The sequence below is a fragment of the Hyperolius riggenbachi genome, chromosome 8 (assembly GCF_040937935.1).
Source record: "Hyperolius riggenbachi isolate aHypRig1 chromosome 8, aHypRig1.pri, whole genome shotgun sequence".
NCBI classification, from domain to species: Eukaryota; Metazoa; Chordata; class Amphibia; order Anura; family Hyperoliidae; genus Hyperolius; species Hyperolius riggenbachi.
The window spans coordinates 21,800,002-21,818,305 of record NC_090653.1 but is presented as its reverse complement, the minus strand read 5'-3'; the positions used below and the strand labels follow the sequence as shown (position 1 = coordinate 21,818,305).

Here is an 18,304-nt window from a genome sequence, read left to right as displayed (position 1 = left end):
CAGATGGTACAGCCCTATATATCCCCCATTCTCACAGCAGATGGTACAGCCCCATATATCCCCATTCTCACATCAGATGGTACAGCCTCATATACTGTATCCCCATTCCCACATCTGATATTGTGGTGAAATCCCTCCCACAGTGTGATGTCAGCACCAGGGTCCTGACAGTTTCCTGTCTGTGAACCTCATTGCATTGTGGGAAATAACAGCTGTTTCCAACTGCCAAAAAAGCAAGCAGCATCTCCTTCCACTGACATCACCTGCCAGCAGTAACAATGTCACCATGTAATAAATGTCAGAATGTAAATCAGGGAGAGGAAAGATTTTACAATGAGCAACACTGACTAAATCATTTATACATAATTATGGTAAAAATGGAGCACTTTCATTTAATTACATTATTTTCACTGGAAGTAACGTGGCTCCTTTTTGATCCACAATTTAGACATGTCGGGTTGGCCATGGTGGCCCCTGTGTGTGTTACTGACGGTGAATTTCAGATGGGCATTGATCATGTTGGGATTTTTGCCACTGTGGTGTCAGTGGGTATCAAGGGCCTTGCTGCAGGTAAAAATATTTTGGTCTCACCAGGCGTACATAAATATATACGCCAGCGGTGAGCTTGGAGCAGAGTGATCCGAATGATTGCTCATTCTGCTGCCTCTCAAATCCCTGGTGGCGTAAAATACTTTCCCCCTCCAATTCATTGCAACTCATAGGGAGAGGTAAATCAGGGTCCAGCGATTGCCAGAATCCCAAATTACCCTTAAACGCCCCGCGCAGTATAACATTACTGCTACAGGGGGTGCCTAGCAGTGCGCCAAAACTACCTGCTTCGCTCCCCAGGGGAGTAAATACATTTTTAACAGGAGGCTCTCAAAATTGTCAACAAATCTCACTAATGTTATAAATGTGAAAGTTTGGATATTTGTTACTGAATCACGCAACAATGGCTGAACAGATTTGAATGAAATTTGGCACCAGTGGCGTAGCTAAGGAGCTGTGGGCCCCGATGCAAGTTTTACATGCCCCCCCCCCCCCCTCCCCAAGCACTCTATACATATCAATTGATACGGTGCACCAAAACCTGCCAATGGCAAATACAGTGTCAGAGGTGCAAGAAGGGGATAAGAGGCAGTTTATTAATGACCACTGCTATTTAAAGCATCTATAGGAGTGATTATTATGAGCACAGGACCAATAGAGAGCTAATACTGCAGTTGAGGGTGGGCCCTTCGGGCCCCAATGCGGTCGCAACCTCTGCAACCCCTATTGCTACGCCCCTGTTTGGCACACACACAGTACATTACCTGGAATAACATATAGGATACTTTTTATTCCCATATCCAAAAAGTAGGTGGAGATAAAAACAAATTTCACTGGGAAAATGTAAACTGCAGCCATTCTTACACTGTTAATGGCAGCGTTCTCAAACTTTGCACAGTTGGTTACTGCGTGACTGGGATTACTATTCAAAAATGTGGGTGGAGCCTACAAAAGCCAATGAAAGTTCACTTATTGATTTTCAAGGGGACTATTTAATTGCTACCATTCTTGCACTGTTAATGGCACAAGCCTCAAACCTGTAACAGTTGGTCATTGGGTGACTGGGGTTCAAATTCAGAAAAGGGGGTGGAGCCACAGCCAATCAGATTTGTTTAATTTCAATGCAAATTATTGATTCCAAAGACCGCAAAGCTCACAAACTAGGTCATTGAGTGTTTGTGTTTTAGGGTTAGGCAAAGTGGGCGGAGCAAACACCAGCCAAATACATTCCCGGGCAACGCCAGGCCATCGGCTAGTGAATATATAAATAATACTATAATAGTACTCTAGAAATTTAAAGAGACACTGAAGCGAAAAAAATATATGATATAGTGAATTGGTTGTGTACTATGAATAATTACTAGAAGATTAGCAGCAAAGAAAATATTCTCATACTTTTATTTTCAGGTATATAGTGTTTTTTCTAACATTGCATCATTCTCTAATATGTGCACATTACACAACACTCAGCATTCAAAATGATTCTTTCAGAGCAGTCTGTGAAGTAATGACCTCTCCTCTAGCAGAGGAAAAGTAAATAGTCCAGGAACAGTTGAGATAATAAAAGTCAGATAACAGCCCTCTCCACGACTAACTTAGTCGGAGAGCTTAATGGCTTGTTTGCATAGAGATAACAACTGGAGTTTCTCAACTCTTCCTGTACTGGAAACAATTAAGGTGGCCATACACTGGTCGATTTGCCATCAGATTCGACCAACAGACAGATCCCTATCTGATCGAATCTGATCAGAGAGGGATCGTATGGCTACCTTTACTGCAAACAGATTGTGAACCGATTTCAGCCTGAAACCATTCACAATCTGTGGTGGTGGTGTTGCTGCCGCCGCTTCCCCCGCCCGCATACATTACCTGCTCCGCCGGCGCGACTCCCGGGTCTCCGCTCTTCTTCTCCGCTCTGGTCTGGTCTGGTCTCCGTCATGCTTCCCTTCTTCCTGTCTGGGGGAAGTTTAAACAGTAGAGCGCCCTCTACTGTTTAAACTTCCTGCCGGGACAGGAAGAAGGGAAGCATGCCGGAGACCAGACCAGAGCGGAGAAGAAGAGCGGAGACCCGGGAGTCGCGCCGGCGGAGCAGGTAATGTATTGCCGCTCTATTGCATCGGTCGTCGGGCACTCGAACGCCGCTAGCGATGCGCTCTTTACCCGCAGGCGATCGACGGTTATTTTCCACACGCCGTGATCGACGGGATCGGACGGAATGGATCGAAATTCGGCGTGTAGCGCGAACGATTGGCAGCAGATTCGATCCCAGTGATCGAATCTGCTGTCGAAACGGCGGAAAATCGGGCCAGTGTATGGCCAGCTTTACACTGATGTATCTGATCTTAATGTTTTATTTCTTAGCTGTGCTACACATATAAATCATAATATCATCATTTTTTTTTTCGCTTCAGTGTCTCTTTAAAACCCAGTAAAGTAGATTTCCCTGCTATTGCATGGAGAGTGCATACAATACAGTGACTGAGGACTCCACAAAGATGACAGGGTGCGACAATTGCATTTTATTTTAATTTCACATGTCGTCAGGCGCTAATTCATTGTTTGTGGTCAACTCATGATGTCACCTCACTTGTCCTTTAAAAAGCCCTTTTTAGAATATGAGCTATTAATGGTACATTTGCGGCGTTTCTGAAGCTCCTCCAGTCGCCGCTTAGCTCTCCCGCTCTGGAATGTGACACATCGGCGTTTGACGTATGGGAAAATAATGATTCCTTCTCCCGTAATTTCCGTCACACAATAAAAAAAAAAAACAGAAAAGCAATTTTTTCCTTTGTAGTTTTCCTCTGTAAAAGTCACAGGTGACGAGGTTAAACGTTCACATTTAAACGTCGAGGAAGCCATCTAGGGAAGATGCTGTCGGGCCCCGGGGCCATCCGTCACTGTTACCTGCGGAGTGTCAGCGACCCGATGTCTGGAGAGGAGATGGTTAGGAAGGTCGGACAATCTACATGGAGATGCTAAAGTATCATTTGTGGGATTAATAGTGATGTTTGTCCGATAGGAGAGATGGCGTGTGGCCTCTTTAGAGGGTTGCTTTGTATTTCCTGAGATGGAGCCATCATTTAGCGCCAGTGAAGGAACGTTCTGAGATGACAGGAGAGGGTTGTAGAGGTGATAAATTAATATAGCAAAGACCTCTAACAATCCAGAGCTTCAACGAGGTCTATGGTGGCCTCCTTGTCTAGGTCACTCAATGCTTTCTGTAGGAGACACTTCTTTTTTCAGCTTTAGGAGAAGCTTGTTAAATGTGAGCCTTTTATGTCACAAAATATGGCAACATCTGAGTAGTATGAGGACGAATAGATTTTGAATACTGTGAACAAATTATGTAGGTAAGATCTCATACTACACGGAAGTGGTAAGATTGGCCAATTATTGGCCAACCAAAATTGTATGTGTGTTCTAGGATTTAGTCAGGAGGACTAGTATATAATTTAGCATGGTGTCCATCAGAAGTAAGCCATGGTACACACTTTCAGTTATGATAACCACTGACCACCTCCATGTAGTGTGAAAGCTAACCTACCCAATTTGCTCGTAGTATTCAATATCTGTTGACCCTCATGCTATATATAAGTGGTAAAATTGGTCCGTGATTGGCCAATAAAAATTGAAAGTGTGTACCAGGCCTAAAAGGCAACTTAAATTGAATGGGAACCGCATTTAAAAAAAATGAGACAGATACTTACCCAAGGAGAGGGAAGGCTCTGGGTCGTATAGAGCCTTCCGGCTCATCTCCTGGTCCCCTCGTTCCAGTGCTGGCTCACCCGGTAGCAGTATTTCACTAAATTAGTCAAATACTGCTTTACCCGGCCGAAGGAGGCTTAAGAAGTCTTCAGGGAGCCCAAGTGCTCCTGAAGAAGGGCGGCCCTGTACTGCGCCTGCGCAAGCACGCTCTCTTGCACGCTCACGCCTGTGCACTATGGAGCCGCACGTCTTTGGGAGGACACGGCTCCTGAAGACTTCCAAATACCCTTTCAGTGGGGGATTGAAACGGGGGGAGCCAGCACAGGATAGAGGGCACCGAGAGAGGAGACGGAAGGCTCTATATGACCCCGAGCCTTCCCTCTCCTTAGGTGAGTATTTGCTTCATTTTTTTTAAAATGCAGTTCCCATTCACTTTAAGTGAGAGAGATGTGGAGACTGCCATATTTATTTACTTTTAAGCAATACCAGTTGCCTGGCTATCCTTCTGATTCTCTGCCTCTAATACTTTTAGCCATAGACCCTGAACAAGCATGCAGCAGATCAGGTGTTTCTGACATTATTGTCAGATCTGACAAGATTAGTTGCATGCTTCTTTCTGGTGCGATTCAGACACTGTTGTAGCCAAATAGATCAGCAGGACAGCCGGGCAACTGGTATTGTTTAAAATGAGATAAATATGGCAGCCACCATATCATTCTCACTTGAGTTCTCCTTTAAGTATGATGTTTCCCACAAGTTCTTGTAGGCATTGTTAATTGACTGCAGACCTGCTCACGCATTTGTAATATCATAACTTTCTGTAAGGATTATGTATAGATTTTTTTCCTTCGTTTTCTGATAAATATATGTATAAGGTATGAGCAGTTCACTAAGCATTCTTCAGTCCTTCCAGCGCTGGGTGAACAATTATGGATTCTATTCTGACACACTCAAGGACGAATGTATGTCTCTATTGATAACTGTACAGCGATACGTTGGAAGGTTAATATCCTTCTGAAATGGGCTAATTAACGACGTTGACGAGGTGCCCAGATTTTATTTCGCTCGTGTCTCTTTTCGGAGAGTCACATTGCTGCGAGCGGGAGGACATGGGGAGATCGGCTTCCAAGAGAAGTTTAAAAATATACATATATAGAACTTCTGAAGGGAAGTCAGATAGTTCAGAGGATTTTCATGCTGCATATTTTTGCAAGAAGTCGTGCCTTTGAGGGTTTTGTTAAAGTACATCAATACCTACCCTAGACTGAGCTGTATTTCATCATTCCAAGAAGAACTGGAAACAAGCAGTAGTAGCACAAAACGAGTGCTTTTAACCACTTAATGACATGCTGACGTCCTGCTAGAGCCTCTTAATGGCTCCGGATGTTTTTATAAGTCAGACAGTGCTGCTGCCGCTGTGCGCGTGCACGTGCACGCTCCCGCGCATGCATGTGCATTCCCGTGCACGTGAAAATAGTGAGAGAAAAAAAAACACCAAGGAAAAAAATCACCTTTATTTCCAAATAACATATTGTCACCATACCTTGTACTAGGGACATAATTAAAATCTTGTGATAACCAGGACAAATAGGCAAGTAAAATGTGAGGGTTTTATGTACAGTAACAGTTTTTATATTAAAACCATAGGAGCTGAAATTGGAGAAATAGTGTATTTTTTCATTTTTTCCTTGTATTTACCTTTAAAATGCATAGAAAATAAAGTAATTACTGAAAACAAATGTCAACCCTAAAAAGCCCAATTGGTGGTGAAAAAAACAAGATATAGATCATTTCATTGTGATTAGTAGTGATTAAGCTATTGGCAACTGAAAGGGATGAGCACTGAAAGGTGAAAATCGCTCTCCGGTAAAAAACGCCTTGGGGTGAAGTGGTTAAAGAACTCAAAACAAACCATCAGGCACTGCTGCTTCTATTGCGGTATGGCCGTGGTGCCATCTCTTAAACTAACCTTAGAGATGATTCCGTGGTGAAGTTGATGGTGTCTGAGTGGTTTGTGCAATTTCAAATTGAACATGTCTGATGTCAAAAATCAGTCAGGCATCGGGTGCCCTCAAACATCAAAAGATGGCAAAAAAATGTTGTTGTTAGGAAAATGGTCAACCAAGAGCCTCAAACAACTGTGAAGAGATTTATTGAGGTCTTCAAGATTCTAGAGCTATGAGTACTAACCAATCTTGAGGGTGGAGTCTTAAAGGGCCACTGTAATGAAAGGGACTGAATAATCTATCAATAGTGTAAAAATATAAGCAATTTTATTCATTTTATTATTTTCACTTCAGTTTCTCTTTAACCACTTCCATACCAGCAGTCTCTTCCCCCTTAAGGACCAGAGACTGCTGGCACAGTAAAACGCCGCTTATACCCACCGCTATCGCCAGTCACAATGCTGCCCCATCCCCGCAGGCTCCTCTCTCTGCCGTCTCTATGACGGCAGAGTGCTGACAGGCACTCAGGAGCTGCTTTCATTGGCTCCTGATGCTGTCTATCAATGGGAGCCAGTGTGATTGGATCTCCGTGATCATGCGGTCAGAAGCCAATGAACACGGCTCCTGACCTGCTTACACAGCTCTGCCGTCTTATAGACGGCAGAGAGAGCCAATTGCGGCAGGTTCAGAGCGGCGAGATCGGCAGTAACGGCGGAGATGCATCATTCAGCAGCATGTTGAATCTAGATCCAGTCAGGGCCGCAGCACCACCTGCTGGACGTAGATTCGTGCTGCGTCGGTCCAGAACCAGTTAACCACTTCTGTGCCAGGGGGGTATTTTTCTGATAGGTGCTGCGTGGGCCTTCCAGCCCGCAGCACCGATCAGATAGCAGCCAGGGCGATCAGACTTCCCCCCCCTTTTTTCCCCACTAGGGGGATGTCCTGCTGGGGGAGTCTGATCGCCGCCGGCTGCTTGCGCTTGCGGGGGCTCTTCAAAGTCCCCCTCCGCAGCGCTTCCTGGCCTCCTTCCCCTTCCCTCCCTCTCCCTCCCCCTGTGAGCGGCGCAGGACGGATTTCCGTCCTGCGCCTGATGGGATAGGCTTTAGCCTATCAGATGCCGGCGATCCCCGGCCAATCAGAGGCCGGGGATCACTGATCTCCTCTACGGCGCTGCTGCGCAGCAGCGCTGTATACATGTAAACAGCGGGGAAGATCTTCCCCGTGTGTTTACATTTACCCTGCGAGCCGCGATCAGAGGCTCGCAGGGTGTTCACGGAGACACCCTCCGTGAACTGACATGGAACGGTCGCTCGTATTTCCATGGAATCCACTTCAGGATTCAGGGGCGTACTTAAGCGTACGCAGAATCCTGAAGTGGTTAAATGACACCTGAAGAGAGAGGGAAATGGAGGCTGCCATATTTATTTCTTTTTAAACAATACAAGTTACCTGGCTGTCCTGCTGATCCTCTGCCTCTTAAGGGGCCCATACACCTACCGATTTTCCCGTCGATATACAGCAGATTCGATGACTGTGATCAAATCTGCTGTGAAATCGTTGCGCAAACGCTGACAGAACGATCGATTTCCGTCCGAAATCAATCGTTCCCGCCGACCGTGCGGAAGATTTTTCTCGATCGTCGGCGGGTCGGGAGTGCGTCGATAGCGGCGTTCGAATGCCCTATGACCGACGCTAGCCGCAATACATTACCTGCTCCGCCAGCGCGAGTCCCCGCTGTCACTGCTGCTTCTTCTCCGCTGGGCTCCGGGTTCCGGCTGGCTTCACTTCCTGTCCCGGCAGGAAGTTTAAACAGTAGAGCGCCCTCTACTGTTTAAACTTCCCCCGGCAGGAAGTTCAGTGAAGCTGGATCCGAGCGCGGAGAAGAAGACAGCGGAGACCGGGGGACTCGCGCCGGCCGGATCAGGTAATGTATGCGGGCGGGGGCAGCAGCTTCACAGATTGTGATCGGTTTCATGCTGAAATCGATTCACAATCTGTTTGCAGTAAAGGCAGCCATACGATCCCTCTCTGATCAGATTCGATCAGATAGGGATCTGTCAGTTGGTCGATCTGATGGCAAATTGACCAGTGTATGGCCGCCTTTATACTTTTAGCCATAGACCCTGAACAAGCATGCAGCATATCAGGTGTTTCTGACATTATTGTCAGATCTGACAAGATTATCTGCATCCTTGTTTCTGGTGTGATTCAGGCAACTGGTATTGTTTAAAAGGAAATAAATATGGCAGCCTCCATATTCTTCTCCATTCAGTTGCCCTTTAACTTCACAAGGAAAGGGAAGCCTTCATTATTTCAACATCTTCTGAAATAGTGAACAAAGGAGCTCCAGGTAAAATTTTACAAGCTGTCAAAGAACTTTTCTTGGTGAAAAAAAATCTAAAAATTATAAGAAAATGTTGTCAAAATTTTGAAGTGAGAACTATTGTGTCTTAGTCATTTGCTTTGCTTAACGAGAATCTGTACTGTAAAATTCTTACAATAAAAAACATACCATTCTGTTCATTATGTTCTCCTGGGCCCCTCTGTGCTGTTTCTGCCACTCCTTGCTGCAATCCTGGCTTGTAATTGCCAGTTTTAGGCAGTGTTTACAAACAAAAGACATAGCAAGTGATAGGCTGAGAGTAGCTCAGTGTGTGAGTCATACAGAGTGTGCAGGGGGCCTGGAGAGGGTGTGTATAGCTTCTATCCAATCACAAGCAGCGCAGCACATTCCAGCCTGTCTGCCTGAGCCCGACAGAGGAGAGAAGATTAGATCATATAACAGAGATAATGCAGCCACTGTGCAACTAGAAAAGACTGCAGTTAGACAGAGCACATTAGAACAGGAATAGGAACTTATAGGATAGAAGAAATAAGGCTCAAAAATTTGTTACAGAGTCTCTTTAAGCCTTTATTTCTTGTCTCCGTTTTTCCCGAAAGCAGATACTGATATACTCATCCTCAAGATCCCACCTTCACACAACAAAAATTTAAGAAAAACTGTCTTTAAACTTATCCCTTCATTTTTTAGTTAAAATGGCAAACAGCAACGGTTAGAACAAAATATGGATATGTATAACTTATGTTTTGTTTCTCTCTACAGGATTGCACCGTCTATGAAACCGAAAATAAAATCCTGCATGTGGTGAGTGTTTGGTTTCCATTATTTTTGTCAATGAGCGCAATTGCTGTTCTATTCCCTGCAGAGCCAAAAACCTCTAGAACTTTACAAAAGCAAAGACGGTTAATTTTCTAAAGGTGAATTGTTGTAAGGCAAAGAAAGAATTCTTTTTTTATGGCTTTGCATATTTGAGCATGATTTTGAAGGGAGGACGACTGTCAACATCTTTAAAGGTCAACAAACATCTGCAGTTTTGGTCAACCAGAACAGGTCAGAGATCTGAGCAAATTAAGGGGTGGAGAAAAATGGGTACCAAAAATGGGAGAGGTCTCTAAGAGTAGTAGGGCAGTTGTATTTTTGGACGAATGTTACTCACTCACTTGTTTTGGGTTGCTGGACGCGGAGGCAAGATCTTGATGTTCTGATAGGGGTTTCTGAGTGGGGCTCTCCAACCTAGTCCCTTGGTTGAACACTCATTCACATCTAGGGCGTTTTGTCCTTTTTTCAAGCACAGGCGATTTTCAAAATCGCCCACAAAACACTTACGCAATGATTCTCTTTAATAAGGTTCATATTAGTACGTTTCGTCCACTTTGCGCTCTGCAAAGCGGTGCCTATACCATACCATTTTGGGGGCGATTTTGCTGTAATGGAAGATATAGAAAGAGCGCTAAACGCTCACAAAATCGCTTTATGTGGCGATTGCGTTCGGGTTTTTAAGAATAAATACATTGTTTTTATTATTTTCCGGGTCAAAGAGATCAGTTCCTGACTTGCGTCAGGGAGTGAGTAAAAAAATTGCTCTGAAAAAAACGCAGTGTGCAGGCAAGTGCCGGAAGGTGCTAAAAAAAGTCAAAAGTATAAATATATACACAAATACAGAGGGGCTGCAGCACACAACAGGAAAACAGTGACAGGGGCTCTTGGTTACGCTTTAATGCGCTTAAGCTCACCAACTGCGCCAAAGTGTCCCCAATCTGGTGAGTCCTACTCTACCATGCAAAATGCCAGTTTATATATATATATATATATATATATATATATATATACAGAGAGAGAGAGAGAGAGAGAGTGTTTATGGGAACAGCAGTACTATGGAGTACTTATATATAGGATATTGATATAAAAAAAATAACATTTATAAAAGTAAGGCCCTGTTCACATTACAAACGCGGACGGGCACGCACGCGGACAGCAACGCGTACGCACGCACGCCATCCGCGTTTGTATGCGTTGCATGGCTGATCCCATCACTGAAAAGTGAATGGGACAGCCACGCGTTTTGGCAAAAGATGCGTGCAGCATGCGTTCCCGGACCGCACAGGTCCGGAACGCATGCAGTGTGAACATCAGACATTGCACTCTATGCACTGTCTGACGTTGTGCGTGTCGGCCACCTGCACGCGTTTCCAAAACGCGGCTGGAAACGCGTGCAGTGTGAACGGGGCCTAAAGTATGATGAAAATGGATTGAGAATAGATTTTTTTCAAAGTGTTCACTTTCCTGTAACTGTGTAGCTTTTTAGTGTGGAGGTTATGTCATCATCACAAAGTTTTATCTAACTTTTATCACCTTTTAATTAAATCATGTTGGATGACAACAGGTGACTCACTTAAAGAGTAAGGGCCCGTTTCCACTGGCACGGTTTCTGCGCCGAATCCGCAGAGTTTCCCCGCAGGCAAATTCCGCGGGGAAACTCTGCCATAGGGAGTAATAGAGCCGCCGGCCGAATCGCTTCAGCTAGCGATTCGGCCAACATTGCCATCCGAAATGGTGCGGGAGGCCGCAAATCCCATAGCCGTGCATGGCACGGCTGATGGGATTTGTCTGCGTAGCCGCAGACCCGGAAGTGCCGGCGCTCATCTTGCAGACGCGTGCGGCTCAAGTGGAAACGAGCCCTAACTGTCGGGCATAAAATCACAAATCAATTCTTTATTTTTATCTGGTAAACTAGTAATAAGGATGCTAACCAGGCAATCCAAAAATTAAAATCACTTTTGGATCACTTTTTCCCAGTTTACCTGACTCTTATTTGGTACACACAAAATTTGGTACACAAAAAGGAAGTTGCAGTGCATGCTGGGTTGTCCTTTTTTGCTTCTCTACTTCTCCGCAGACTTAACTAATGCAGCCTGATTGGCTGAAGCCTCTTTCCCTACCGTTTTCCCTTCCCACACCTCCTGTTCCTTTCTGATTGGCCAGTATTTCTCATGCTGAGATAATGCACTTTCTATAGTGAAGGGTGGGCAAATCAGACAGAGGAGACTAAAGGAGGAAATGACATCAGAATTGGCTTCAAGATAGCCACACTTAAAATGGGAAATGCTAAGAAGGATTTTTTTCCTTTTTTTTTACTGTAGAAAAATCACTAAAATCAAAACGTGGACAGTGCAATAAATAGAGATGTCGCGAACCTCCGATTTTCGGTTCGCGAACCGGGTTCGCGAACTTCCGCAGAAGGTTCGGTTCGCGGAAAAATTCGCGAACCGCAATAGACTTCAATGGGGAGGCGAACTTTGAAAAATAGAAAAAATTATGCTGGCCACAAAAGTGATGGAAAAGATGTTTCAAGGGGTCTAACACCTGGAGGGGGGCATGGCGGAGTGGGATACATGCCAAAAGTCCCGGTGAAAAATCTGGATGTGACGCAAAGCAGCGTTTTAAGGGCAGAAATCACATTGAATGCTAAATTGCAGGCCTAACGTGCTTTCAAACATCTTGCATGTGTATACATCAAACAGGGAGTGTAATTAGAGTACTGCTTCACACTGACACACCAAACTCACTGTGTAACGCACCGCAAACAGCTGTTTGTGTAGTGACGGCCATGCTGGACTACTGCGCAACATGGCGTGATTGCTCTTCCTCACTCAGTGATGTCAGGTAATGTGTGACTTCCTTCTCAACTTTCCATGGCATTATTAAAAAGCTTACGTTTTGTTTTTAATTTACATTTTCTACTTGCTGTGTACTTGTTCAGTACCGCTACAATGAGAATCCTGTGGAGGCGGGCAAGTCTGCCATTCTGACCCCGGGTAATGGCCGGGGAATGAGAGGTTTGAATCCGGTGTTGAGCCTGAGCAACGGCTACCACTACACATCCAAGGAGGGCAGCGGGCAGGCATGCACGCCCGCCCGCCCCGAGGTAATGACCAAAAATAACAATACAGGAGGAGGACTTTCGAGGCCCTGCTGTGTATTTGAAATGAATGTACTTTAAATCCTTTAACGAGAACCAGTTATGGCGGGCAAAGATGACACCACATTCCTTTCACGAGAATCATATGGAGGCGGGCAAGTCTGTAATTTGTGACCCCGGGTAATGGCCGGGGAATGAGGGATGGAATCCGGTGTGGAGCCTGAGAAACGGCTACCACTACACATCCAAGGAGGGCAGCAGGTAGGCATGCACGCCCGCCCCGAGGTAGTGACCAAAAATAACAATACAGGAGGCGGACTTTCGAGGCCCTGCTGTGTATTTGAAATGAATTAACTTTAAATCCTTTAACGGGAATCCGTTATGGAGGGCAAGTCTGCCATTGTCACCGCGGGGAATGAAGGTTGGATTGCGGCCCGAAGTGGGAGCCTGCTGAGACCCATGCTGTAGCTGCCCTGACCGTGCTTTGCAGACCAGGCATCTGTGGTCAGATGGACCCTTGAGCCAGCGGAAGACAAACCAAGTCGAAAGCATTTGCCAAGAATGTTTTACGGAGGGCAAGTTTTTTTGCCCTTTTTTTAAATTTTTTGAAAATGATAGATGGTTGTATTTTTAAATAGTTTGAAAGTTTAGATGGTTGTATTTTTAAATTGTTTGAAAGTTTAGATGGTTGTATTTTTAAATTGTTTGAAAGTTTAGATGGTTGTATTTTTAAATTGTTTAAAAGTGTATCCATTCTTCCTCCCCCCAGCCACGAACAATACCATGGGAACGTGGAGCAGCAGAAGCCCCCTGTGACGGCTGCCACGGTTGTTCTCCGCTGCTTGTCTTTTGAGGGGTGCTTCTTTTCCTCAGGTGTTCTTGCCATAGCTGTTTGTGCCTTCTCTCCAGGTGCCTTCGTAAGGCACTTGTCCCTACGTGAGAGTTGGCCTTTCCACGGCTCAATTTTTGCTGGCAGAGACAACAGATGGCTTTGCTCCGATCTGAGACACACACGTGAAAAAATTTCCAAACCGCTGAGCCCCCCTGGGGTGATGGCGCTACGGTGGCATCAGCAGCAGCTGACGTTGAAGGGCATGTGTGCTCCCTGGCCATAGCTGGCGATACATGGCACCGGACACTGCCCCCAGCTATTTCTGAGGACGAGCTCCCTCTGCTTCTATCATGGAGTCGTCTCCTCCTATTCCTCTCTGACTCCTCCTCTGAACTGTCCCCCTGGTCATCTCCTCTACCGGGAACATATGTGGTATCCGTATAATCGTCATCATAATCCTCCTGGCCAGCTGCGCTTTCCTCAGACACCTCCTCAAGTGCACCAACTTCAGATGGTCCACCATCATCCCCATCCACACACGTTACGTCCATACTATCGCCACCTAACTCAGACGTATGAGGTGGTGTACCTGCGCCTTCTTGTTGTTGTTGCAGTAGTGGCTGGGAATCAGTGATTTCACCACCACCACCAAATAACTCCTGCGAAGTGTCAAATGCAGCGGATGTGGTGCTTGTTGTAGCGCTGGTGGCTGCGGGAGATGAGGTGTTCTGTGTTAAATACTCAATCACCTCCTCACGATTTTGGGAAGTGATGGCACGTGCCTTCTTCTGAGCACTGTATTTTGGGGCAGGTCCGCATGAAATCACAGCAACACCACCTCGCACAGCCACAGACCTGCCGGTGCCTGGTGGCCTTCCTCTGGGTCTGCCTCTACCTCTTCCTCTACCTGGTTTGTCCATTTTGTCCATCTCGGGAGTATGCTAGCTATATGCAGTGAGGTGGGTTCTCACTCAACACAACAGGTAGTTAGATGCAGTGAGGTGGCCAGGTGGGTTCACACTCAACACAACAGGTAGTTAGATGCAGTGAGCTGGGTTCACTCAACAGTAAAGGTACTTAAGATGCAGTGAGGTGGGTTCTCACTCAACACAACAGGTAGTTAGATGCAGTGAGGTGGCCAGGTGGGTTCACACTCAACACAACAGGTAGTTAGATGCAGTGAGCTGGGTTCACTCAACAGTAAAGGTACTTAAGATGCAGTGAGGTGGGTTCTCACTCAACACAACAGGTAGTTAGATGTAGTGAGGTGGCCAGGTGGGTTCACACTCAACACAACAGGTAATTAGATGCAGTGAGCTGGGTTCACTCAACAGTAAAGGTACTTAAGATGCAGTGAGGTGGGTTCTCACTCAACACAACAGGTAGTTAGATGCAGTGACGTGGCCAGGTGGGTTCACACTCAACACAACAGGTAATTAGATGCAGTGAGCTGGGTTCACTCAACACAAGGCTAGGTATATGCAGTGATGAGGTGGGTTAAGTAAACACAACAGGTACTGGGTAGTTAGATGCAGTGAGCTGGGTTCACTCAACAGTAAAGGTACTTAAGATGCAGTGAGGTGGGTTCTCACTCAACACAACAGGTAGTTAGATGCAGTGAGGTGGCCAGGTGGGTTCACACTCAACACAACAGGTAGTTAGATGCAGTGAGCTGGGTTCACTCAACAGTAAAGGTACTTAAGATGCAGTGAGGTGGGTTCTCACTCAACACAACAGGTAGTTAGATGCAGTGAGGTGGCCAGGTGGGTTCACACTCAACACAACAGGTAGTTAGATGCAGTGAGCTGGGTTCACTCAACAGTAAAGGTACTTAAGATGCAGTGAGGTGGGTTCTCACTCAACACAACAGGTAGTTAGATGCAGTGAGGTGGCCAGGTGGGTTCACACTCAACACAACAGGTAGTTAGATGCAGTGAGCTGGGTTCACTCAACAGTAAAGGTACTTAAGATGCAGTGAGGTGGGTTCACACTCAACACAACAGGTAGTTAGATGCAGTGAGCTGGGTTCACTCAACACAACGCTAGGTATATGCAGTGATGATGTGGGTTAAGTAAACACAACAGGTACTGGGTAGTTAGATGCAGTGAGCTGGGTTCACTGAACAGTATACAGTAAAGGTACTTAAGATGCAGTGAGGTGGGTTCTCACTCAACACAACAGGTAGTTAGACTTAGATGCAGTGAGCTGGGTTCACTCAACACAACGCTAGGTATATGCAGTGATGAGGTGGGTTAAGTAAACACAACAGGTACTGGGTAGTTAGATGCAGTGAGCTGGGTTCACTCAACACAAAGCTAGGTATATGCAGTGATGAGGTGGGTTAAGTAAACACAACAGGTACTGGGGTATATGCAGTACTGGGTAGTACAATGTGCAGCTTCCTGTCACACACACAGGCAGTCAGTCACTGAATGTGCTGGGCTGCTGGCAGTGGCACACACACTATCAATTAGCAAGGCTGTGCATGCAACAAAAGTGTCAGAAAAAAAAATGTACAGGTTGAGCTCTGAAAAGAGCTGTTGCTGGGTGCTTTAAAAGCAATATTAATCAGTCAGGAACAAGCAAAGCAGCCTAGAACCTAACTAATCTGTCCCTAAGAGAAAAAGTCTGCAGCAGCTGTCCCTTTCCTCTCTCTAGCAGGCACACGAGTGACTGTAATGGCCGCCGGAGGCTGCCTTATATAAGGGGGGGTGGGGCTCCAGGGCTTACTGTAGCCTGAATGGCTACAATGTGCCTGCTGACTGTGATGCAGAGGGTCAAAGTTGACCCTCATAGTGCATTATGGGGCGAATAGAACTTCCGGAAAAGTTCGCCTGGCGCAGGCGAACGCGAACCCCCAATGTTCGCCTGGAACCGTTCGCCGGCGAACCGTTCGGTACACCTCTAGCAATAAATATGTCATGGGCAGCACGGTGGCGTAGTGGTTAGTGCTCTTACCTTGCAGTTGGGGTTCCCGGTTCAAATCCCAGCCAGGTCAACATCTGCAAGGAGTTTGTATGTTCTCTCTGTGTCTGTGTGGGTTTCCTCTGGGCACTCCTGTTTCCTCCCACATCCCAAAAACATACAGATAAGTTAATTGGCTTCCCCCTGAAAATTGCCACTAGGCTACACTACACATTATAGACATAGGGCTATCGTAGGGATAAGATTGTGAGCTCCTTTGAGGGACAGTTAGTGACAAGACTATATTCTGTACAGCGCTGTGGAAGATGTGTTTTTTTTTCCTGAAATAGTGTGGATGACAGTTCCTCTTTAAAGAGAAACAGTATACAAGAATTGAACTTCATCCCAATAGTAGCTGATAATGCACAATGGGCTGGATAGAACAATGGACTAGATTAAACGACTTATCAGATGACAGTATGTAACGTCTAATAGTTGGACACATGACTAGAAGTCGTTTGTACACACTTATGGACCTGACAGTAGTTTGAACGATAGTTGGTGCAACTGATCCACCAAACAGTTGGAAACAGCTGGAAACAGCTATTTCCCACAATGCAATGAGGTTCACAAACAGGAAACTGTCAGCACCCTGGTTCTGACATCACACTGTGGGAGGGGTTTCACCACAATATCAGTCATACAGCGCCCCCTGATGATCTATGTGAGAAAAGGAATAGATTTCTCATGGGAAAGGGGGTATCAGCTACTGATTGGGATGAAGTTCAATTCTTGGTCACAGTTTCTCTTTAAACTCCCCTTCCTGACACTGAACTGTAACACCATTTTTCCTATAGCCTAACCTTACTGCTGTTACCTTCATTTACTGTTTCTGAATAAGGTACTATTGGAAGTGGGTTTGCTGCCTCCTGCTAAGCTTCCCCCTCCACACTCATGTGTATGCATCCCCCCACCCCATTCCTGTGGTGAGTGTTGTATGCTCACCTGTCTGCTGGCACGACTCTTGGTTTCCGGCATCACGGCAGGCACCAGTACCACATGACATCTGTGTATGTGGTGACGTCACGGGGTGACGCTTGCGGTGATGCCAGACACGAGCCAGGAGTCATGCTGGTGGGCAGGTGAGCTTTGAACAATCACTACATGGGGGGTTGTCATCAGGATATTAAACGTCGTTACCGATATCACACGGCCAAACCCTTGCGACTGAGCTTTTCCGCCATGCCAGGTTGATTCTTTTAACCGATTTTGCCCGGAAATCTATCAGAAGATCATTTCAGTGGTCATACTGCAGATTCTCCTCCGATTTGATCAAATCATTGGATGGGAAGGTCATTTGGTTCGCAAAATCGAGTTATTTATTTTTCATCCAAGTGGAAATTTTTGGCACATCGCCGACCACCTCTGCTGCCGATATGTAAGGCGACTTCAATACAAAAAGAAGGCGGATTCAGATTTTATGGGAATTATTTTGGAAAGGAGGGCATTTGTCACTGAGTGGGTCTAATGAATGGGCTGTAGTAATGAATAGTAATTCTCTGTCGCTGTGCGTTCAGCCCGAGCCTTTCTTCGCAATAATAGGTGTTGTGTGTATGAATTTACACCGGCGATTATGTGATTTGCCTGGTTTAGTGGAGGATGCGGGCATCTCTCTGCAGAGCAGCTCCACCGCCGCGGATTAGCGCAGATGAATAAACCTCTCTGCGCCGATATACAAAACACGATAATATATTATAACACGGGAACAGCGGTGGGGCTAATTACCCCAGTGGCGTACGCATAAAACACATAATCACGACCACGCAGCCGTCTGCTGACACTTAAATGAACGAAGAATGGCGCCGATGATTTTCTGAATAGGTGTTATTTCCGTGTCACCACACGAGCCGCGTATTTCCATCAGCGCGCGGCGCCTCCATTGTGCGACCGCCTTGCATGTAAACAAACATTTCCCGGCAAAATGAAATTCACAGCGATCAAGCTGAGCTTTTCTCCTTCAGTTCCCGTGAGTGTCGCAAGCGCGGCTCTCTGCCCCCCCCATCCGCCACGTGAGCGCGGCCCTCCCCCCAACCGCGATTCAGTGATC

At 46.0% G+C, this 18,304-nt stretch overlaps 1 protein-coding gene across 5 annotated transcripts in view; it reads left to right on the top strand.

The window, feature by feature from the left end:
- Positions 1-18,304, top strand: part of LOC137528643 (connector enhancer of kinase suppressor of ras 2-like) — a 563,792-nt gene that overhangs the window by 259,078 nt on the left and 286,410 nt on the right. For all 5 annotated transcript variants that reach the window (XM_068250054.1, XM_068250052.1, XM_068250051.1 and 2 more), the window contains exon 5: positions 9,304-9,345. In XM_068250054.1, coding sequence (XP_068106155.1) covers positions 9,304-9,345 — 42 coding nt within the window. The remainder of the gene's footprint in view (positions 1-9,303; positions 9,346-18,304) is intronic.